This window comes from Melopsittacus undulatus, chromosome Z (genome assembly GCF_012275295.1).
Source record: "Melopsittacus undulatus isolate bMelUnd1 chromosome Z, bMelUnd1.mat.Z, whole genome shotgun sequence".
Taxonomy (NCBI): domain Eukaryota; kingdom Metazoa; phylum Chordata; class Aves; order Psittaciformes; family Psittaculidae; genus Melopsittacus; species Melopsittacus undulatus.
This window is the reverse complement of record NC_047557.1, coordinates 5,498,099-5,522,999: the sequence shown is the minus strand read 5'-3', so window position 1 is coordinate 5,522,999 and position 24,901 is coordinate 5,498,099. Positions and strand designations below refer to the sequence as shown.

At 38.1% G+C, this 24,901-nt stretch overlaps 1 protein-coding gene across 1 annotated transcript in view; it reads right to left on the bottom strand.

The window, feature by feature from the left end:
• Window positions 1-482: 482 nt before the first annotated feature.
• RIT2 (Ras like without CAAX 2) overlaps window positions 483-24,901 on the bottom strand; it is a 201,488-nt gene continuing 177,069 nt past the window's right edge. Inside the window, exon 5 of the mRNA XM_005151731.2 lies at window positions 483-704. Coding sequence (XP_005151788.1) covers window positions 483-704 — 222 coding nt within the window. The remainder of the gene's footprint in view (window positions 705-24,901) is intronic.

The window sequence follows — 24,901 nt, the reverse complement described above, 5'->3', positions numbered from 1 at the left end:
TGTGGGCTGAGCAAAATCTAACCCTAAACCTACATTAGAATGCAAAGCTGGAGGTCAATTCTTAAAGTCCTTAAATACTCAAAAAGTCCACTGAAATAAATGTTATTAATTCCTGGGATAGTGAAATGCATGTAGAGAGCAGGCAGTAAGTGCAACCCCTTCTCCTAGAGCTGGTCCTGCCTTGTACACTAGCTTAACTCCTACCATGTGAAGACCAGCCAGAGATCACAAGTGAAAAAACACAGTATTTTCTCCACTCAAGTTTGCAGAGAAGAGATGAAAGGGTATGCTAAGTAACTTTATAATACAGAGGAGCCACAAGGCAACCATGAATTGGGCCTTCAAGGAGCTACTTCTGCATGAAGGCTGAAGGGAAAAAACTCCAGGATCTACTCTGGAAGATGCTATGTCAATGATGCCTTTTTGAACTGTTCTGGGTCACTGTGGTCAGCTCCTGATGGGTGGCTCACAGAGAAATGCCATCAGGTTGTACTTCCCTTTTTTTTCTTCAGGGATCCTTTCAGTTTCTGCCACAGACTGTCCTTCCTCCTTATCCTCTTCTCCACCAGTGAGAACTCTTTCCTTCGTATTTCCCTCACTAGTCCATGAAAGACATCATCAATGTAGAAGCGAAGGGCAGCTGAAGTCTCAAAAAAGGAGCAGGAGTACTCTCTGGCTAAGCTCATTCCTTCTTCAGTCGAGACCTAGAGAGAAAATTCCATAAGTATTGCCTAATGCACAGAGAATGAAGCAACATGAGAACGTTACAGTAGACATAGTCTGACTTTCTGGATATTGCAAATCACAAGCCTTTAATTTTAAAGGAAAATATTCCTTAAGATTCAAGAGTGAAAGGATTAGAACGACATGAGATATTTGAAGAGAATATATTTACAATATTCATGTGCTCAGGTATATTATTCCCCTAATTCTAATGCATCATTTTTTCCATTTATTTCCTCTTTTTAGTGCAGTAATCCTGTAGTTTGATAATGTTGGTACTTTTATTCCACAGATTGGAACAGATCGCCAGAAACACTTACATAGAAAATCCCTATTCAGTATTAACCTAATCCTGAAGGCAACTTGACTCAAGCACACCAGCTTTCATATCTCAGGATTTCTCAGTCACATTAGTTTCTGAGCACGCCTTTAAGTGTTTTGGTCTTGGTAGGCCTGTAATCCTGTCACTGAGCTAATGCCTGGGCTGCAAGAAGATCCAAAACCTATTTGTTTTTCAGTTCATCTTCCTTAAGTGACCTCATGTGCTTACTGTTCTCAGAGAACATGAAGAAATGTGTCTGTATTTTGACAAACTGTAAAGGGTGGAATCATCATTAATCTGGAGGAGATGAAAGCAGATCTTTTTCTAATTTGCTTGGATTTTTAAACAGGAATCTTCCTCCTAAAATCTCTATACTGTTTACCTCTTGGCATTTGATCTACCACCCTCCTAAATGGAAGGCTGTTCAGCATACTGACCAATGTGTGGTTCAAACAGATGTTAAATGTTTATTGTAAGGACTGCCACTGCCTACGACTTAAAGTACTTTTTGCACTTTGGGAGCTCTTCAGATAACGTAACAAGTCAGCAGGAAAACAATGAGTAAACTCTATGAGCTTCTAAATGTTAAGCTAGCTTTCCAGACAATAGACTATCATTTATTTTCAGTATTTGAGCAACAAACTAGGTGAATGAATCATATGAATGACAGGCTTGGTGTATATTCAAATTCTAGGTCAGAAATTCCAACCTTTCTCTTTATTTGTATTTGGATACATGATTTATTCAAGTAACTATCCAACCATTGGGTAAAAAGGCAAAAAATTACTTTTAGACAGCCTTGTGAAAGGCTACAAAATCAACTATGAAAAGTCTTAATTTCTACTGCTGCAAGACTTGATCTTGGTTGTTTTTCATGTTTCTACCTTCATGCACCCAAAGTGCCATTTATATTTACTAGGGAAACAAACGCTGGTGTTAAAATACAAACCTGAGCAAAATGTCCTTTATGTTAAAGTTGTGACATCACCTCACTGCGTTTTTGACATCTGTCTGTAAAGCTGGACACAGTGATAAACAGGACTTGGGATGAAACAGAAAGTCAGTTCATTCCAGCCTGGAGATAAATCTGCACCAGCAAGTACCTGCATAACACAGACCACAAAAGCCCTCCCCATCACCTTTGCATTGAGTCACAAATGTTGTAGCATTACTAGGATTATTCCTCTATGTTACAGGTATAATCTTAAATAAGAATATTGTAAGGGTAAGCAGGGAGGTTGTATGCCAACCTGAACAATACTCTCTGACACAATGAAAAATTGTTACTACTTTCCAACTGCTATAATTGCCAACATTTAGCAAAAAGAAGAAGGGTAACAATATGGTCCATGTTTTTCTCTGGGCAGCTGTGTAAGCAAAATGCGTGATTCAATATGTCTATTGGGCACCATTGAGAAATTGATTGTCTGGATAGAAGACTATTCTGGTCTATTTTGGACTTTATAATCATTTTTTCCTTGCTATGCCTTGTTTGAATTGAAGGAGGATTTTTTTTTTTATTTTATTTTGCTAAAGACACTGCAGTTCTGTGCAAACGATTACACAGAGCTGCAGTTTCAGCAAAGATTTTATACATTCATTACCTAAAGGAAAAAAAAAAAACAAGCCACATAAATTGAAATATCTTTATGTTAAAGAATTGTATGCTCATAAATGCAATTAGGGTGCAAGCACACACAAATATAAAGTACTACCACTCCTTTTGCTCAATGACTATCTACTCTATGGCCATCTAATTCCTCCTTTATTCCACTTTTTATTTTATTTTTTGTCTTTTTTTTAGAATCAAAACTATGTTGTATTCCACCTGCAAGGAAGAACAACTGCAGGGAAGACATGCTACACTTCATAATAAAACAAGACTGCAAAGAGCCGTGAGAAGTGGAGAATACTCAGGGGAAATAAATTGTGCAGAAAAACTTCCTCCCAGCCTCTGTGTGGCTGGAGGCTTGTAACTTGGCCAAATCTGGCTGGATTTCTATAAAAAGCAGCAAAAAGTTTGGTTTTGGACTCCAGATTCCTCCCATATTATGGAGACAACATTAAAGTTATTAATGGCAATAGCTTGTTTCAAAGTTTGGTATTATTCTTAAATCTTGCCCTGAGGAACTGATTAACTGCTTTGGGGAAATTTTATTAACTAATTCAGCATGTGGAGGACACCTGGCACAAACAATTTCAGGATGTTTAGCTGAAAGCTTTTCAGCTTCAAGGCTGAAAACAGGCTTCTCTGAAATCTAATGTTGTCATAATTACCACTACTGCTTCCAGCACCAATGAAAATATAGCTATGGTAATTTAATTAATTTTTGTGCTGAAGGAATTTAAATACAGAGGAATGTCTTGAGGAAAAATACACATTTTTCTTTTTGCTCATAATCCAGTCAAAAGGCTTCACACCTATAGAATGAGAAACAAGGGATAAAACCCTTCATGAGGTCGCTGACACCCACATAATTCCAGGGATTTACCTTGTTCCCATCTTACTGCCAGAAGAGAAACTCTATCACAGAAATCCATCCCATATCCACACAGCTCAGGGACATATTGAAAAATTGCAGCTTCCGTGGGTCTCTATCAGCAGAAGATATGATCTGTCTGTCAGCATGACATGGACAGACAGTCCAGGCAGTGAAGTCATTCTATTGAATATATATCTAGGAAGCAGAGCTTTATATCACATCGTCAGAGTAACTCTCTGTGATTGAATCTGGCATTGTTTCCCAGAGTATAATTCTGGATATATTGATTCCAATTTAGCTTGTTGCTTTGCAGGTAAAGCTTAAGAATGGAATGAAGGTGCAAGACTGGTGTAGTGAAGGCAATGAAAAAATGAAAATTTGAGAGGTGGCAGAAGCTTCCTGACTTTGATCCAAGCTTTAAAAACCCTGATTGTCTCGGCAGAGTTTGGATCAGGACTTAACAGAAGCAGGGCGTGAAGCTTGCTGTATAACAAAAGAGCAAGTCCATAAAATGGGCAATGAAACTTCATGGACATGATATGTGAGCACCAGGAAACAGTCTCTTCACATCTTCCTTACAAAGTGCATGGTTTTGAGGGTCCATTTAAGCACGTATGAGTTGAGAGGAAAGACATACCAGTTGCAACAGTATGTGGACCATGAGACTTCAGACCGAATTTGGGAGTTTTTCATCTCAGGCTAGTTCAGGGCAGCTGGAGTGGAGAAAAGCTTCATACAGACAGGAAATATTCACTGTCTACAAACCGCATTTTGTAGCATTAAGATTCTGTTTGTGGCTTTTGCAAACCTCCCATGGAAAATTATAACTGAGATTAAATGCAATGCTGACAGCCTGTGAAAGCTGTGATGAATGAGCTGCCACCTTTAAGACAGCCAGTTCTCCACTAAGGTCAGTTCCTGTACAACCAAAAGGAGAGCACAAAACCAGTTGTGCTGGATGGTGGGTGGGGAGGCACTGGCAATCACTGGACCCTATAGGCAGAACATAAAAATATCTGTATCTGAGAAACAAAGTGCAAAAAAAGTATACAGATCAATAGTCTACCTCTCTCCTTGGACTGTCATTAGCTGGAAAATCTCCATCAAGTTCAGACTATTTTCTGTACAGCTTTGTCTCTCCTTTGGTCTAGGCAGCAACAGAAGCATCCCAAAGTAGACTTCATCTACAGAGATGATATTAGCAGACTTGATAGTTCTGGGGCCCTCACTACAAAAGAGACATTGGAGTGCTTGAGAGGGTCCAGAGAAGGGCAACAGAGCTGGTGAAGGGCCTGGAGCACAAGTGTGATGAGGAACAGCTGAGGGACCGGGGGGGGGGGGGGGGGGGGGGGGGGGGGTTTAGTCTGGTGAAGAGAGGGCTCAGGGGGACCTTATCACTCTCTTCAACTGCCTGAAAGGAAGCTGTACTGAGGTGGGGTCAGACTCCTTTCCCAAGTAACAAGTGATAAAAAAGAGAAAACGGCCTTAAGCTGTGCCACAGAGATTTACATTGGAACAATTCCTTCCCCAAAGGGTGCTCAGGCATTGGAACAGGCTGCCCAGGGCAGTGGTGGAATTATTGTCCCTGGAAGTGTTCACTAACAGTGTAGTTGGGGCCCTTAGTGACGTGGATTAATAGTGGTCTTGGCAGTGATGGGTAATGATTGGACTTGATGATCTTAAAAGGTGTTCTCCAAGCTAGTTGATTCTATGATTCTATGATTCTGATTCAACAGCTTCATCTCAGGTGAGTAGTGGTGGTCCTCATGCAGGAAAGCATTGCTTTTCCTCTTGTGCCTCTCCTCCATGCAACAGGATGGTCTGTTTGAGATGGCTTTTTACAGTTTCTCCCCTGTGATTGGGAACTGCAGTTTGCCATGAAGAGGCCTGGAGGCTGCAGATAGAGCGCAAGGTTACAAGGATTCTCCTAAATTTCTGATAGAGATTTCTACCCTAGCAGTAGTCATTAGTTTTGAAATTGCAAACAGAATAATTATAGATCCAAAAGCTTTATTTTGTGAATTATCTTTGTTGAAGACATGGATCTTCCTCAGTAATCAGATAGAAGGGGACACATGTTGTTCTACAGGGCACTCATCTAAAACCTATTGAGGCTAACAGGAGGAATTCCAGTGGTTTTTGATCAAGTTTTGTATTTTTGACAGGCAATAATTTATGTCAGCTGTAAACAAAAGATAACTGTATAAGAACATGGGGAGGGAAGCAGCACTTTGAGCAACCTTGTTTGAGCAGCACCACAGCAAATAATAAAAGGAGTAGGAAAAGCCATGAGTATTCTGAATAACGTGTAGGAAAGTTCCATGTCCTTTACCTCCAACTCTGCTGGGTTTTTGATGTTCCCAACAGGCCCCATTCAGAAAGCAAAAACCACATGCCAGGTTGTGTATTAACATTTGGATATCAGTTTAGAGACATGCAGACGATCCATAAGAATCCACACAAACATGTGGGTCTCTTCCCATCACAGTCCATTCCCTCAGGATATCAGAACAAACATAATAAGCTCTTGGTACAGATGCAAACCTATAATATGCTACAGGGAAAAGCTAAAGAGATCAAAGGTATTCACAATTTTCTCATTCTCTTATAGTCAAATCTGCCAAGTGAAAAAAAGTCATCTCATGGGTCAAGAAAGTGAATGCCATTCTGGAAAATAGCCAAAAATGGCTATTGCCTATATGACATGAACTATATTTCTTTTTAATCCCAGCACTGACCACTGGATTTATGCTGAATGCATTCCCTCACAGCACCTGTGAGTTTTCTTATTCATGAATAACAACCTGAACTGGCCAACTGTCACTAGTCTTAGTTCATCACTCCATGTCTAAAGTACCAGAAATAAATTAGGTGGTCCCTGGCCACCCAGCACTGACAAGCATCAGGGACCTACACAGTAATCTGGACAAGGACAAGCTCTGTATTTTGATAGATGGGACTATGGCTACTGAACACTGAGCTGTGTTCCTATATTATCACCTGCCTTTCTCAGAGCCAAAGGCTTTCACTGTAAGCATTTGATTCACATGTTGAGAAATATGCAATCCAGTTCACTAAACTGAAAACAGGTCTATTATACCTATGTCATTTTTGACAGTTATTAATTTTTTCCTTGGGCAAGTGTTGTATCAATAGTCATGGTGGCAGAGACTTTCTATAGGCTGGTATAAGGATCTTTCCAAGTGTGAAATGCTGTTGTTCAGGTCAAAGCTCAAATACTTGGATATTACAGCTCAAATACTTGGATATTAGAGCAGCGGCTGGAGTTAAAAACCTGAGCAGAACCAGATAAAACAGAAAAATCAATTGTTCTGTTTTTTTAAGACAAGCACCACTGTTCTTATTTGTTCACATTATATCTGTCATGATTTTTTTTTAAAGAAGAGAAAAATATTCTAAGCCCATCTACCCTTTCTCTCTTTCCTCAGATATTTAGATTTATAAACTGCTCATCATAGTCTTGCCACTGAGCAATGACTTCCCTTAAAGGAAGAGAAAAAGGCAAGATCAAGTGGAAATCAATTCAGGTGGAAAGAAATGTTGAATACTAGCCTTTGCGAGGAACCAGTGTTTCCTCTATGGCCAGACATTCAATATGACTATGCTTTAAGTTTAGACAAATGCATAGTAAATGCCAAAGTAAACCAAAAATCCTTGGTGTTAAAATCTCGTTTCCATCTCTTTCAACACAAATATTCTGCTTTGTTTTAGAATTTTAAATTAATTTTAAAGTAAATTATTTCTCAAAAACATACTGTTGAAGATTTTCTTTCTGCAAACATAAATATTTTAGCCATTATGTATGATCCCATTCTCAAATATACACATTACAGCTACCAATTCAATTTGGCCAGGATTTCACTAGAATTCACAACTGGTTTCTGCTGACACAAACCAGCATTTTTCATTCAACCAAACATGTGCACCTTATTTTTTTTCCTCAGCCCCTGGCAAAGCAGACACCTCTTTTCAGCAATCTGAGCAGTAAATGAGCAACGTGCTGCAGAAATGTGAGAAGAGAATTTCATGTCAGCACCATTACTCTTAAAACCATTTGGAAGTCTTCAGAAGTAATTAGTTGAACAAACCTTACTCTGACTTCATGGCAAGCAATTTTGCAGGCTCAGCTTTGCTGGCTTTCCAAATTACAAGGCTAGATGAGATAAAAGCTGCCATACAATTAATCACTGTTGTGAGGGTATTGCAATCAGTTTTGTTCCTCTCTCCCCTCCCGAGTTAGATGAAAGCTAGTGTCTTATAGGGTTTTCCATGTTTTCCTTCCTGCCTTGCCACTCTGTGATACTTTTTGCTGGTTTCACACTTAAGAATTGTTGATGACCAGAATGGAGTCTAGCCAAGGATGTAGATAGGATTAGCAGACTTGTGCCATGGAATAGATGTGGTTTTGCTGTGTGAGTTTACACCCTGACAGACTGGTTATTAGGAAAATGTCATGGCCCAGTACTACACACCTCATGTCCTCAGCTGTTCCAACCTCTGCATTACAGAGGCTAAGATATTCTTTCCCTTCCCCTCATAACCTGGCCTTTGTATTTGGACAGGAAGGAAAATGCAGTTTTAGCAATGCAGAATAGGCTTGCCTGGGGTTTCTGTGATGAACTTTGTGTATTAGTTTTAGGGGATGGAGAATGGAGATTGTGGAATTGTAAAACTAACTTGCTATTTTTTAAAGGAAAATTTAAAATAGTCTTGAGAAAAAAATCTAAGAAAAAGAGATTTTTCTGTCCCAAATTATGCAGCTCCTGCCTGGTTAATCAGTGAGGCAGGGTACAAAACACAGCTTAAACTTTCTGTTCTGAGCCAGGAAGAATCATACTCTCATTTGATCCTAGGGAACTGCAAATTGTTAGGGGCTGGGAAAGTAATATCATGAAGCATCAACAAACAATTGCTCTTATGCTTTTCACCATTGACCACTATTAGATTAGAGTGACATTTTCTCTGACCTGCTAAGGTCATTGCTACACTCTTATACGAAAACTCTAAACTATTACTAGCTATTTTGTGAAATACATCTGTCTCACTCTTTTTCTTGTGAAAAAAAAATCTTAATGCAAGGCTAATTCATACTTGAATAATAATTACTGGAGGTTTTTAACATCTTTTGTGATAGATATTACTGCTCAGCACTGATTTCTGCCTTGTCTTTCTCTAACTTTCGGATTTTTTTATTTTCCTCAAACTTTGGATCCACAATATCCTTGTAACACAGGATCTATGCCTCCAGGAAATTTTATTTCTGCTTGGGGAAAATATTTTGAGTAAAGAGAAACACTCTTCATGCAGCTGCTAGTTGCAAAGCAAGCAAAACACATGGTGCTCCTAGATCTATTATTTCCAACTTCTGCTAATGTTACTTCATTATTTCACAGATGTAATGCTAAATACTTAAAACAATGTCCCATTTTATGCAAAAATCACTATAGAATCAGGATGCTGCCTGCAGGTTAGACTCTGAAGTTGTTCTTCTCTACTACAGACTGCACTCTTGGATTTACCTTGTCAAAAGAAAGACTGATGAGTGGGTAAAAGCATCTTTATACCAGGAAATGTTCCTAGAGTGATGGCCTCAGGATCTGACTGAATTGGATACTTGGAGCCACATGATCTTGCATCAGTCAGCAATAGCTCTGGGTCTAATTTGAAGAGAATGTGGAAGTGTTAAATCCTTAGCATCAGTCTTCAAGATGAACAAGTATGGGTCAATTGCTCAAAGCATTTTTCAGAGATCTGACAATTTTCTAAATTGTCCATCATCTTTAAAAGTACTCTGATTGCAACGCTCTGCTTTAGATGGCTATAAAATAGTTGCAAAAAGCAGTTTCTACGTCAGTTGGGCTTGGAATACCTAAATGAAGAGTATGGTTTTTTGTATAAAAAAAAAAAAAGAATTACAATTTTAGGTTCACAAGAAAGGAAAATCTTTTCAATTTTTCATAAGCAACAACAACAACAAAACAACAATTATAATCTGCTAACAACAGATGCTTATTAAAAAGTTTCCATGTGAAAGAAGCTGCAAATGTGCCGTTCAGCCTTTTTTAAAGCAGATAGAAAGTCAGTAGGTCTAACTCTTAACAACACAAGTGATTTCTATGGTTTTGTGAGCACAAGTTAACTATCAGTACAGCACAGCCACCCCCCATATCTTTTATCTATATGTAGACTAATTTAGCCTGTTTTGATTTATGTGTTAGAAATTAAAATTGCACTCATCAATTGAAATAAGTTCTTCATTAGGACTCGGGCACTATGCAGACTGAGTACTAAGTAAATCCACTTCATACCTGGTAACCTATGCAATTATCTGTATCATTATATTACTTTGAAGGTATAACTCAGACTCTTAACAGCAATATTTTGTCCTCAAAACACTCCACTGACATGAGGGGCTTAGAAAAGAAGTCAGGAGTCAGGGAGGAGGAGACCAGGACTCTGCTTTCAGTGTCCTATTTTCCAGTTGTCTGCTGAACACTGGAAAATGCCATTCAAGGAATCTGAAGGAAAACAGAAAGAAATCTGAAAGAGCTAAATAGAAAAAAAGAAAGAGACAGAAAAAGCTGTACATTTGTTTGTTCATGTTTTTATGTATAATCACAAAGAACCGGAAATGTAAATACCCCCCCTCCCCAACCAAATAAAAATACTGGTGATTCATAGAACTGAAATAGTCTTTTGAGCCTAAGTTTGTGTTCAGTTAAATGTCTCATTTTCATACATAGAATAGACCACTGGAATTATGCTCTGGAAGTTCCCCCTTTGCTTAAGCTGAATGTGAGTTTCCAACACTGCAATAAAAAGGTCACAAAAAATGTCTGTTCCAAATTCAACAGTCCTGTGTGTCCTGACACCACACACTCCTTCACACCAGGATTAGTGCACTGCACATATATTCTAGCATACAGTTTTCACATTTAAACATATTCCCAGACAAAGCTTGCAGGCAGACAGAGAACACCATGCTAGACTCCTGGCAGTAAAAAGAAAAATGCAACAAATCTCTCCCTCCTCCCTTCATCTCCAAGCATTTGTCATGTGCAGGGATTCAGGGATTCTGTCCATGCTGCTGAACTGGGTATTCAAAAGGAGTAAGACAGAGGGAGAATTTTTAATAAATTTATAGAGGTTTGGACTGCAATGGAATAATTTAGGGTTTGGTTGGTTTTTTTTTCCCAGAAGTTTACTGAAGCAAGCACATGTTGAAGTGTATGAGTTACCAAAACACTTTATGCTCAACTTACAGAATGTTTCACTTTTCCACCTATTACTTTGGTTGCTTTTCAAATGAAAAGTTTCTCAATGCAATGAGACAAGGATGTTATATCAGGAAATGGGAGTGGTGAGCTGGGTTGTTTTGTTTTGTTTGTTTTTTTCCTGGAAAATTTAATTAATTTTGAGGGTTTAGTAATTTGGAAGTTTATTGGAAAAGTTTGTCGAACAATATCATTATGGGAAATACTTACATAGTATCTTTATTAAACTAGTGGCATTGATCTTCCGCATGTCAATATTAGTTCAGGCAAAATGTTACTCTTTTATAGAATATGAATTGACTGAAAAAATCACGGGATCTTCACTGAAGTTTTCCTTTTCAGCTCCTCTCTAACGTGCTGAAAGGATAGCTCAGGGGTGAGCAAAGGGTCTTTTGTTTGTCAGAGGAGCACTGAAAGAGAGAAGCCCACGACACAGGAACCTTAAAACAGGAATGACAGCTGCCTAAGGAACATCTACTTATCTCCATCGTGTATTGTCATCCACCAATGTGGACAGTGCATAACAAAATACTGAATCTGAAAAACTGCTTGTGAAGGGGATAACAATGAGAAATGAATGTGCTGAGGGAATAAAATTAAAAATCTTAAATGGCCGGTGGGTAGGAAGAGCTGTAAGAATGCATTTAGCTAATTAGACATAACAAGCTCTCTTATTGCCTGCTAACCTCACTCAAATTACCTCACTTTTGCTGCAGGCTAAGAACATGCACTTGGATAGTTTCCGTGGTAACTTGCTCATACATTTGTGGTTAGCAGTTCCCGTTGGCAAAGCTCCCTGCTCGGTAGGAAGTATCTTTGGATAGCCCTTCTGCATTTGCTGCCTCTGTTTCTTTGATTTTTACTCAGAAGACTGAGCACCTTAAAGCAAGCAAAAGCAATAGCTTACAGCTGACAGAATCTTAACTTTGTTGAATATAGCCCCAAACTTCCTTGCATACATCTCAAAGATATTATGGATACTTTGTTAGCAGAAACAAGCAATGATGGTACTCAAGGATTAATTAGTAGGCTTTTTAACAGAATCTGAATTTTTGTCTGGGATTAGCTGGGATGCTCATTCTTGTTTATTGCACAAAGGAAAGTATATAGTGAAGAGAAAGTAAATAGAAGCAGATGGGTGAAGGTGGAAGGATAGAGTAGTGGAGGAACATAGATTAGATCTTTATTGTGCTAGCCTGGGGACAGAATGAGACAACAGACTTTTAACAAACAGAATGGCAGAAACTCCTTGCTAGAAGCATCTGTTTAACCTCCTCTGTCCACCATGTATCCATCCAATTATGGAAATATTCTTTTGATGTGTAAAACATGCTGTATTAATACACCCTGGGAGCCCAAATCATAACTACGGATAGTAAATTTATATTCTAATCCAGGGTAATAAACTTTTCAGTCCACCACTGATAAAGCTGTGGCTCATTTTACCTAGGGCATATGTGAATGTGCATTTCTTAAATACATGAATAAACCTAGATTTGTGGAATAAAATTGCTGGTACTAAAAGCAACATCTGGTGAAAAGCAGTAAGTGCTTGAAGCCTTAACAGTTACTGTCACTAGCAATTCAGGACATGTTATCACCCCATTATTTTTTTACCCTTGGAAATAAAGTGAATGTTATTAAATGGTTTAGAAAATGACAGCTGCCTGTGGTAAAGTTTTGTTGTACTCGATGGAAGGAATATTAACAAGAGGGTAAGTATGGTACCTTTGAGAAAAGGATTTGGAAAAATAAATGTAGATCACATTTCAAAGAGAAGAGGGAGTTGCTATGGCTTACAATTTTTTTTCAGGCTGGAATTCAATATATTCCACTAAGAGATACATAGAAATCAAATATTCATAGCATGCTTTAGGATGGAAGAGTGGGTCCACCTAGAGCAGATTATTAATATGCTCAGTAGAGTTTTGAACACTTCCAAGGAAGGAAATCTCACAACCTCTCTAGGCATTTGCTCCACTGTTAAACCACTCTTATGGTGTAAAAAAATCCCTCATTGTTAACATGATTTTCTTGTGCTGCAACGTTTTTACTTTTCTCCTCATCCTTTCATTGTACACCTCCAAGAAAAATCTGGTTTTCTCTTCAATCTATTGATTATTAGGTGGCTGACAACAGCAAGGTGATTCATTAGGCTGAAAAAAAATCACGATTTCTGGTCTCAACCTCTCCTGTTACTTTTGTCCTCTATCCCCAAGACTTTCTTGGGGATTTCTGCTGAATTCACTTCAGCACAGCAAGTTATTTCTTGAACTGTGAAGCCCAAAATAAATGCAAAATTCCAGATAAATTCCCAAAAGTGAGGAATAAAGGTCCGAGGATCTCTTTCTTGGACCTGCTAGCTACACTTTTACTAATACAACTCAGAACATGTCTGGCCACCTTTGCTGTAAGGACACATTGTTGGTTCATGGTCAACTCATCCACAACTTCCCTGTCCTCTTCCTTTCTCTCAAGTGGTACTGCTGCATGGTGTTGTCCATCCCCGTTGCAGCCTTGGCATTTGCTTTTGAAGAACTTCATCCAATTCCTGCTAGACCATTTCTCCAGTCTGGCAATGTCCTCCCTGCCAGTGTATCAACCACACCATTCAAATGGGTACCTCTCATGAAGGTACCTTCTCTCCCAGAATGTACTTGTTAGTGGATATTCAGAATATTGTCTTGTTATCAACATCTGAGAAATGTTACTAGTAATTTGTTGTTAGGTTGACTTTGTACTTCTTATCACAGCCCTTTGACCTTGGTGATCCAGCTAATTAACCTCCACTTTGTAATCTATCCAAACCGTGTCCCAGTTGTTTGGCTACAAGTACAGTACAAGAGACTGAGCTGAAAGTTTTTTAAGAGTCAGGGTAAACATATACACAGAGTCAGTCTTCTGAAAACCACTACAGAACTCAGTCTTCTTGTGAGACATTATATGCCATTGGTAAATCTATGCTAACTGTTCCTGGGCACATTCTTATCCTCCATGTGCCAGGACATGGCTTTTTGGGATTATTTGCTTCATAAACAAATCATCCATTTCTTTTATGGCAACTGAGATTTAAAAAATTTAGTGGCACAATTGATATAGCTTCGAATTTCTTATCTCAGGTGTTGATACTTACAAATACAAACATCAGCAAAGGCTGTACAGTCCTGTCCAGGAACTGGAGTGTACTCTCACCAACTGAGCCCCCTTTTATTTCAGCCTCACTGGAACTTCTTCCGAAGCTATTCAAACAATTTAAATGAAAATGTAACTGCTGAGTTGAGATAAACATAATAAAACATAACTGTGTCCCACGTAAGTAAAGACAGGTAAAGATTTTTGATAATTACAGATTTTGGGTAACAAAACATTTTTTCTGCCTTTGCCTCTTTTGTTTTGTCCTCTTTTCAAATATCAGTAAAAGAAAGAAAAATCATCAGAAGTATCTAATCAAGCTTTTCAAACATGAAACAAAACCAAAAAGTACACCACATATTATCAAAGATAGCAGCATACAGCCTCACAGGCTACGTGGTGAAAAATGGAGTAGAAGTATTCAATTCTCATGCCATATGGGAAAGAGGGTTGATCAAATGAAACAGAATTACTGAAGTAAATGAAAAAAATTCCTATTACACCTCTTTTCAGGCCTTAATGAAACAGCCTGGAGAAAAGCAGTCATCCATCTCTGACCAGGTGGTATACCTGAGTGCACAAAATAAAAATTGGGGAAAAGAGGGCAACAAAAGAAGGGAACAGCTTAAACCACAGATGTCTTAAAATAATCCAAGAGAATATTTGTTTTTAATCCAGAATTGCTGCACCTTTTCATATACAGCTCTGGACACCAAGACCTATCAGTGAAAAAAATGGTTTGTGTTGTTTTCTTATGTATATTTGATATTTATGGCAATGGTTATTTTTCTATGGTGTCTCTAGTTACGGATGAGCTGTTTTGATTTATATCTGCTATTTAATACTGCTTTCAATCTGGAACACATGCTGAACTTTGTACTTCATAATCTGATGGTAAGGCATACTGCAAACTGCATAAAAGCCATACCAATGGGATGAGTAAATAGCTTAAATGAAAATTACACTGTAGCTCATCCAAATTAAGGTTTAGCAGTTATCAATTTCTTTGGTCTTTCAGGAATTAAGTGTATGATATTGACTCACTTTCTTTTCTGTTACTAGTCTTTGGTGCACTGGCAAATCATGTAACCCTGTGAAATCAACAGGATTACTGTTAGAAAATACAATTATTTAACCATCCATGAGTTGTAAGAGTTCTCTTGGCTTGCGTAAGGATCTCTGTCCTTCTATGTTTTTTGGGTACAATCAAACCAAATTTTTGCTGAGCTGGGTGTCAGCAGGTTGAGTGCACTGCTAACAGGAGACCGCAAGATGTATCTCAGTGGCATTCCACCTGCCTGAATGTACTGGGCTCTTGTGTGAGCAAACAGATGGACTGGAGAGATTACAGTTGGAGTAGCACATAGTTATAGATAAAACGTTAGCAGTCTGCAATTTATAGGTATTTTCAATGCCCAATTAAAGTATTCAAGTGAAGTATGCCAGATATAGCATCTCTTCCTACCTTTTTCTTCCTCTGTTACTTGAGTTTATAACTTCATCATTCTAGAGCAACAATTTCAAATGTTTTAGAAGTTTTCCTGAAAGTTTGCCAAAAAAAACAGAAAATAATGTGAATAAACCCCATGTATACTTACTGAAGGGAATTATCCTTTTGAAGATAACCCAACAAGGGCTGGTGGTTATGGGTATATGAAAAGCTATATTTAGAACTCTATTTTAACAGTCACTGGTACAGTCCAAGAAGCAACTGATATGTAGGATTTTATCTGTCAAAACAATCGATATAACTGAAAAAAAAAAAAAAGAAAACATAGGGAAACATTAAGCTGTACAATCTGGGTTGTCAGTCTGAAGCTGATTAAGGGCTACTGCTCTAATTTTAACTAAACAAAACTAATTGTTCATACTCTACAGATAAATAAGTACCATAGCACCTGCAGAGGATGCTCAGAAGAATGGCACAGACCTTTAAGTGATCCTTGTAATTATTTCAGTTCTCAGTGTTTCTGGCAATGACACTGTGTACCCCATACAAAAGAGGAAGGGAGGGAAGGAGAAGGGAGAGAAAGAAAGGCAAATGGAGGTGAAGGGAGGGGAAGGAGCTTTTGCACTGCCAAGAAATGATCAGTAACAATCACCTAACCTCTAGGCAGAATGTGTTCCTTGCCGCTTAATAATACCCACTAGATGTTTTCCATAATTTTTCTTTACTTTAAATGGTCCTTCGTCACAATTTCTCACCATTTCCATTTGCTCCTTATCAACATAGCCTGGTACTTATCTACTTTCATTTACCAGAGCAATTAAGCTGCCTTTAATGTCCTCTGATAGGACCAAACTGATACACATTGTCTGCACCTATCCAAATTTGAATTTGTCATCATCATCCATATAGAACTACAGGTAATCTTTATAAAGATTTACTTATACTTTCATAATACTTTCGATGTTTCCATGCCATTGATAAACATATTACTCTGAATATCTCTTGAAGTGACATTTATTTTATGCACAGTTGCATGATGTTTATGGCTTATAATCACCCTGCAAGTGGCTGATATATCCAAGATTTTCCCTCCTGCCTTCCAGCTGATGTGTTATAGTAAACTGTCTTGGTATTAGCCCTTAAGGGCATGGCCTTGCACTTTTTACAATTTCATTTAATTCCACTTCTATCACTCCTCTGGGTCATACAGCTTTTCCTCTACAAAAATCCTGTCTCTTGTAGGTAGAAAATGCTCCCACTTTGTGTTATCAGCAAACTGTGTTAGTATACTCCTGCATTTTTATGCCTAGGTCATTAATGAAAATGTTAAAGATCAGCACATGGAAAGATAACACCTAATATTCTTAGGGAGTTGATGCTGTTCCAACTGCTGTTCCCTGGCAGGGTCAGAACCAAACCCTCCTTTTCTAAAAAGTTACTTAAATTTAAGAGTGTGTGTGATTGTATGTGTGTTCAATCCAGCTGTCATAATTTTTTTGCCAGTAAATCACCCATCTCTGTTGGCCCATCTCAACTAACCCATCTGTTAGGGGTATACAGAACACAGTGGAGGAAAGGCTGATTTATGAAATGCTGGATGATTGTCCCTATTTTTATTAATGTGTGATTATGACTTCTCAGCTATATTGGGTGAAAACTGTCAATTTCCATGCGGAAATATTGGGCTGACAGACACTAAACACTCCATGGCAAGGAGCCATGAAGCTGTGCTGCTCCAGACACTCTACTCCGCGAGTAGCCCTTTGTGCAGCTCCAAGCGCAATGGTGGGGGGCCTGGTTCATGACCCATGATGGTCAGCGGCAGAGTTTTAATTCCAATAATCCAATGCCTCGAGGCTTCTGTATGAATTAACTGCACAGGCTTGCTTCTAAGTGCCAATTTTTGGAGACAGGGATAGAGCAGATGGGGATTTGTACAGGCCAAACTGTTGAAATCCAGTGATAAGGAGGGGGAAAAAGAGGAAAACAAAAAAAAGAGAAAAGCCGTGAAAGACAACCCTCTCGGTTTTGTGCTTTGCGTTGCCACCTGCCAACCTCAGGCTTTCTGATCTCCTCTCAGTGAACCGTGGAGGCAGCAGTTGGAGAGATCAGATATAGGCTCAGGGCAATCTGTCAGAAACTTCTTTATCACATTCCCCAGCACTAAAACCTGCGGAACAAAAATCTATGTGTTTAAAACTGTAACTGCCCCATATATGGGAGAACTCTTCTTTTAACATAGAAAAAAAGCACTGAACATGGATCATGACCTGACATTATTGGTGTTTTTTTATCCTCAGTAAAATTTTATCTTTTATTTTTTTTATCTCCCTTAAGCATCTGTACCTTGTTTGTTAGCCTCTGGCAACACAGTTGTAATGTCATTCTCAAGAGAGTATGTTGAATTCCATTACACAACAAACAAAACAAAAAATGGCAGAAGAAAAAAACAGATACAATTAACAATAATTAAGTAATTTTAAAATATTTTCTATTTCTATATCTCTTTATCATCTGTATCAGCCCTATTCAATCCACTACTGGGCTATACTTTTTTTCTAAAAGACACATAAATGATGTATGGTTTGTTTGTTGTTTTTTTTTAAACTATGTGCTCACTGTTTTTTTTGTGTTAAAAAGGTAAAATTAAGTATGCATGGACTGCTTTTGCTTGAAGAGACAAGAATTTGTGAATAAATTGTACTTATTCTTTCATTCCATAATACTTCTATATACCACCTAGTATGTGCTATATAGCCTACCTTCTTTCAAGTTCAAAGCACTCTGCAGATATCCAATTAAGTTTTATATCAATCTGCTATATGGTATAATCTTACAATACCTGTCAAATCCAGTGATAGGTATCCAAAGCAAATTTGGATAATGAGGAATAGATGGAAGGAAATAAAATATTTTTCGATTTGTACTGTCATCATTAAAATAATTAATAAGCTGTATTGAATTGAATATAAGAACAGTATAATGTCATGCCTGCTTACCTGTAGAGTGAATAGATTTCCCATTATTTTTATTTAGTCTATGGGGTGGATAGTTTATCTACCATACAATCTACTAAGGGGGCTGTTGGAATATTGTCTTTTCATTCAAACTTCATTTCATATGGGTGCCACACAGGAATAAGCTTGGCATCTTGTCTGAGTCTGTACAGTGAAAAACACATGTACTGGCAGACTTGAACAGTTTTTTGCTGGAAAAAGCTAGACATTATAATGAGGATGGGTCTGAATTGCTCTGGCAATGCCCTATGTTGGGATGTTTTCACAGCATTTCCCCAGACAATTCTTCAGTACATTCCAGGGAATTTCAGCATCTCCATGATGCCTAAACATGCTCACATCTTTTGCAAGATAAGTTTAAAAACAATTAAATAATTACCCAGGCAGTATAATTTCTTTGGCACAGTGTTCTTCCACAGTGCTCAGGGATTCATAAATGTACTGACTGACCAGTCTGCCTAATACAGTCTCATTAATAATGTTGGTTTAATTTTTTTGCTAGAAAGTAGCAGGTTGTTGAAATACTTATCAAGTTTAGCCATCCTTGAGAATACCATAGCCTACTTTCACATTTATGAAAGGTGAATTCAGATCTATGAGCATATAATGCTGCAATGCTCATTCATTACTGAAGCAAAATTTAACATATATTTTAAGTGTTATCTTCCTTTTTCTTTGTTCTCTATATCTTTCAATGCTTTCAAAGTTAGCTACCTATTTTGAGGAATCTTTTGTTTGGTTTATGATTGGAGAACTGCTGACTTGTCCTAATTTTCAAAGGACAGGTTATACAGTCTTTTCTAAATAACAGGTGCTTTCTAAATATTCCCTGAAAAAAATATTCCCAAATCTACTGTACATGTACTTTTTTTCTTTCATTTACTCATCAGTCGCTTAACTTTGCTCTCGCTACAATTGTATTACTGACCTATAACACTTAGAGTGAGGCCAAGTAGAAGTGCTTTCGAAAATCAAGCCACATATCACTCATACACCATCATCAGAGTCACTTTAAAATCAATGACAGTCATCAGTCACCCAAAGAAAGCCTAATCAACCAAAGGGCAAAAAGACACTCACTTGTATCAGGCCATTTCCATGTGGTGTCATGCATATTGTTAAAAAAAACAACCCAAAACCTGACAGAGGCAATTAGGTAGCATGATTAAATCTTTTATCAGAAAAGATTTCATCTTTGCCATATTTTCTTTTTATTTTGTGTATTCTTTGTAATGTATTCTTCAGAAGAGTGTTTTCAATCGGCTATTCTTCCTCCCCCCATCTTTTCAGATAGAAGAATGTGGCACAAGAAAAGAAAGAAAAGCAGAGTATTTTAGAGGTAATGTAAATCATCTCTGGATCTGGTGAGCTGTCTTAACATAAAAACATGTCCCCCTCCATTTCCCATTATAAGTAATTGTGGTTTTAGGATAACACAGTCATCAAAAGGTGTTTTATGAACCATTCTGCTTTTACAAAGCAAGCTGCTGCTTTGTCACTGGAAGAAATTCACAATCACCCATTTTACAAAACTAGTCAGAACTAGTTTCTTCACAGACTGTAGATCTGCTTTCTAAGACTTGCAGATAGCTCCCTCAAAGCAAAAGCCTCTTTCCCACAAAGCAAATGTGGTGAATTTTGACTCCTAGGACTGCTCTTGCATCAATAGCTATAATGATACCAGTAAGCAGCTTCTTCCACTGCCACACTTCACACAGTTTTGTCCTCATTAAGACTCAGATTGCAGCTATTTATTTATTGTGGGTTCCTCTATTCAAAGATTAAGGAATAGAGGTGCCAAGAGGCGTATTATCTGCTTCTATATTTTTCTCCTTACCACAGTCTAAAATGCATATAATACGTAGACATAATATACAATATTTATAGACTTCAAGATACAATTAACTAATCAGACCTCCTCAAGAGTAGCAAGGGCTATAGAGTTTCACTTGTATTAGTACCTTGTGTTAAAAATCATCTGAAAAGGGGTGTACCTAACCTTGCTAGGAGGGAGAGAAAGGGAAGCTTCTGAGGTGGGATGCTGTAATGGTGAAGCATTGCTGAAAATATAAACAGGCTTTAACTGAGATTGAATTTAGCTCCCAGCCATGTCTGCTTGTTTCAATGTAGGCTACAGTAAACATTAACATGAATTTTGTCCCCATCTCTATCTCCTCTGGGGTATTTGAACTCTACAATCAAGTTGCCTCTCAACCTTCTGTTACTAAGGCAAACAGACTGAGCTTTTTAAGTCTTTCACAGTAATGACTGTCCTGAAGACCTCATCTCTGCAATAATATATATTTTATGAAATGAAAAAGAGTAATTTTTTTTTATCCACTCTGGTTCAACAACAGAAGTTGTTCTAACAATGGAAAAAAATAGGGACAGAGTAGTATAGGAAAACTTGATTCAAGACAGCTTGATTCTAAGGTAAAGCACAATGTGAAAATGGGTGGATTTTTTATTATAGCAGTATCTAGAGACTGTAGCCAGTGTTGAGCTAGATTCCATACTACACAATCAGACACAGCCTAGGTGAACTTCATCTACAGAGACCCATGAAAAGAGAGGTGAACTGTAATAACACCCAAAAAAAGTCTTTTGTGTGATCTTGCTTACTCACATGAAAGGTCTAAAAGAGAGCTGACTCCTGACTCCTTGTGGATTGTCTCTCCTGCTTCCCTTTTGCTTTAAATAAATTTATGAATGTGTTCTATAAACACTGATGCCTGAGAACAAGAGTTCTTTTGCTCAGTCTGTCTGCTGGCTTTTTTTAGTGGATATCTCTGATTTTACCCTGAGAGCTTCACCCTTTGACTGGTTTTGAACATATTCCCGATATGTTTCTAAAGCACAAATAAGGACAGCACAGAAAGAGCAGTGGTGATTAACTTTCCTTCCTCAAAAAGTCAGTATCTTCTCTGTAGTAGTAGCCAGCTGCTATCAGAAGAGGGCTTGGAATCCCTACATTGAACAGGCTTGATGCATTAAATCATGCTGTTGGAGGGGCTTTTTTGTTCTTTTTTTCTATGTACTACGTAATATACAGATTGCTCTTGACACCTATACTGGTACTTTGCTGCCTTTAATCTCCTTCCCAAATTGTGCCCTACTATATGTGTGTGGAAAAACAGCTGGAAGGTAGAAGAGTTTTTCCTAGCACTTTTTCCTAGCAAACACAATTAAGAGTAATATTTGTTTTGTAAACTATCTGTCAACATACTCTTTCTAAGAATGATTAGCAAGCAAATCTATACAACTAAACTCTGTATCGCAAGGAAAAGTCCCATTTCCTATACTGCCTAGCAAAAATAGCTTGTAGCCTTACCTCCCTCCAAATCACCTGTGGGCATCTTACATGGAGCTGCTACTTCCCTTAAACCAATACCTCTGAGTGAGCATCCTGACTATGAAACAGCACAAATAACTACAGTTCAGTGCTTGAGCTCACTCCTTGGCCCTGACTGTAGTCAGAAGTGATCTTAGACCAATCTCTGCATCATTAGGTTTATCTGAGGTTATTTGCACCATTAGGTTTATCACTTTGTTTAATAAAGTGGGATCACACAAACTTGGATCCAGAGATACCTGAAATATGGACTTAATTACTCCAGGACTGCATTACAAATAGTAGACACAGTATTAAACCACCCTCTGGAGGTGCCTTTCCCAAGTGTGAAGAGTCTGAGGCTGCCTCCCAGCCTCAGTTATCTTACTACACATAGGACAAATGACCAAGTGTGATGTGTACCACGGAACATGTTGGATTGTTGTGGCAGATATCTGGGTGGACTTTCTTTAGTTACTATACTTGCTGTTCAGGATTGCTACCAAGGGAGAGAGGGCAAAGGAGAGATGCAGACACAGGGATGATACATTGTGATGTGCAAGCTCACTTATTAGTCCATGCAGAGATCTCTGAGCATTTCCCAAGAGTGTCTTCCACTCTGGAGACCTTTTGCTAGTATTTGTTGCTATTATTGCTATTACTGCTATTACTGTCGTTATTGCTACTCATTTACTCTAGTTAAAAGCAAAGAGGCAATCACTTTTGTGGACTTAACTGTGGACACTACCATGGACTTTGTTTTTGCAAAGGAAGTTTTTGTTCCTGGTATTTGAAATTCTAAAGCACATCCTTGCTTTAGGTCTAGAGCATTTTCCTCACTCTTCTCTGCTGTATCAGTTGTTTCCCCTGCTTGGCCTTCTTACAATGCAATTCTGTCTTATTCTCACTGTCTCATATAAAAACAGGTGCTGAAGGCTTAGGGATGTGTATTTTACAGCTATACTGGATTTGATGGGTTCTGTAAGATATCCATTTAACATATGAGTCTGAGCAACTCTAGTAACAACCAATATCCAATAAAGCTGATAGAATTATTATTTGTTGCTCTGTTACCACAGGAAAATCATTCACAATGTGTGATATACCTTGATTCATATCCTGTCATTTATCAAGAGGCATCTTCTTATTAGACCTTGTTAAACAGAAAATAAACCTTTTTTCCACTTTATGAGGTATAAAACATGATAAATAATAATGGGAGAAATAACTGTCAAGCACTTTACAAATTATATGTTGTGAAAATACGGCACCTTGATGTTTTCTCCTAGGAAAACATATGCTGCAGCAATACCATGATTCAGAAGGTGATTTGCTTGTTAGGGATAAAATGAATGTGGATGGACAAATATCAGCTTAAAGTTCAAGTTCAAGGTGAATGCATCTAATGTCAAACACGGTATTAAAATCTTGTGCTAGATGGCCAAGAAAAGTTATGCAGAGATGAATCAGCAGATGACTTGGCAGCGTTGAGCTGGATAAAGCAAACACCTGTGTAGGCTAAAGTTATCTGAATGCTTGTCCTGGGTTCAGCAGTAGCAGTAATTTTTTCTCCTTCTTAGTAGCTGGTGCAGCCTTGTGTTTTTGACTTTCACCCTGGGAACAGGGCTGATAGCACTGATGTTTTTAGTTACTGCTCAAAAGTTTAGACTGACCAAGGACTCTGTGGGTCTCATGCTCTGCCAGGGAGGAGGGGAAGCCGGGAGGAAACAGAGACAGGACACCTGACCCAAACTAGCCAAAGAGGTATTCCATACCACAGCACATTATGCCCAGGGTGTAGCTGGGAGTTACCTGGGAGGGCACACCCTCTGCTCTGTCAGGCTCATTTTTGGTGGATGGTGTCATATTCTCTTCCCTTGTTATTTCTCTTATCATTATTATTGTTGGTGATAGCAGTAGTGATTTGTGTAACCTTAGTTACTGGATTGTTCTTATCTCAACCCTTGGGAGTTACATTCTTTCAATTCTCCACCCCATCCCTCTGGGAAGGGGGGAGGGGTGGGGGGCTCCAGACTGTGTGGCTGACTTGCCAACCATGACATTATTAAACCACGACAATGCTTCAATATGCAGAAACCACCTCGGACTCTTCTGAGTTTTCATTTTAATTGATGCAATTGCTTTGTTTTCCTCTATTTTTTCACAGGATCTCATTTTCATTTTATGTTTGGACTTCTATATTTCTGTCTTGGAGTATGTGAGGTTTATTCTATGATTTACAGTTCATCACAAATTCAACCTCAGAGATCTTCTCAGAGAATATTTATGTTAAGTCATATCTGGGGACCCAAAACTGAGAATATGCTTGATTCATAATACATACTGAATACAAAAAGCTGTTCTCATTCTACAACCTTTAAGTGCTTAACTAGGTTAACGGCATAATCACCTCTTGCTGCCTGCATATCTAAAAACAGGTAACAGTCAGCTCTCCTAACATCTGAACAGCTCTTAAAAGAACATATGCTTTCCCCTAGAGGGAAAAGATCTCTAGATGGTGAGGAAGCCACAATGAGTTCATCCTTAAACAATATTTTAATTATCTAAAATAATGATCTATTCTAGACTGAAGCTCATCTTTATTTACACCTTTCTGAACACTCATGAAAACAGCTACTGTCATGAGATTATATTATGAAATTTGGACACACAGTCTCTGAATTCCTATCATAAATCCTGAATATCAGATGATACATACAGATGGTTTTCTATGGACTTTGGGGAACGAATTATGAGGGTTTTAAAGAGATATCAGTTAAATTTGTTTACTTTCATGGTGTGTGAAAAGGTCACTTTCTAAAGTATTTCTCTAATTCTTTTCTAAAATTGCTTGAAACATTATGACCAGGTATTTGGATTTTTTTTTTTTTTTTTTTTTTTTTTTTTTTTTACAACGGAGGTAATCAGCAGTGAGAAATAGAAAGCTTGAGTCATAAGCCAAAATCAAATGTCTTCATTTAGGTCATAAGCAAGTGGCTATGCATTTCTCAGATCATTATCTGAAAAGGGAAATTCCTATGTTCCACTGGAGTAAGTTGCCTACAAAACTGTGGCCTCAATCCTTGGAGACATTCAAAACTGGACACAACCCCATGCAAACTGTTCTGCTTGACTCTGCTTTGAAGGG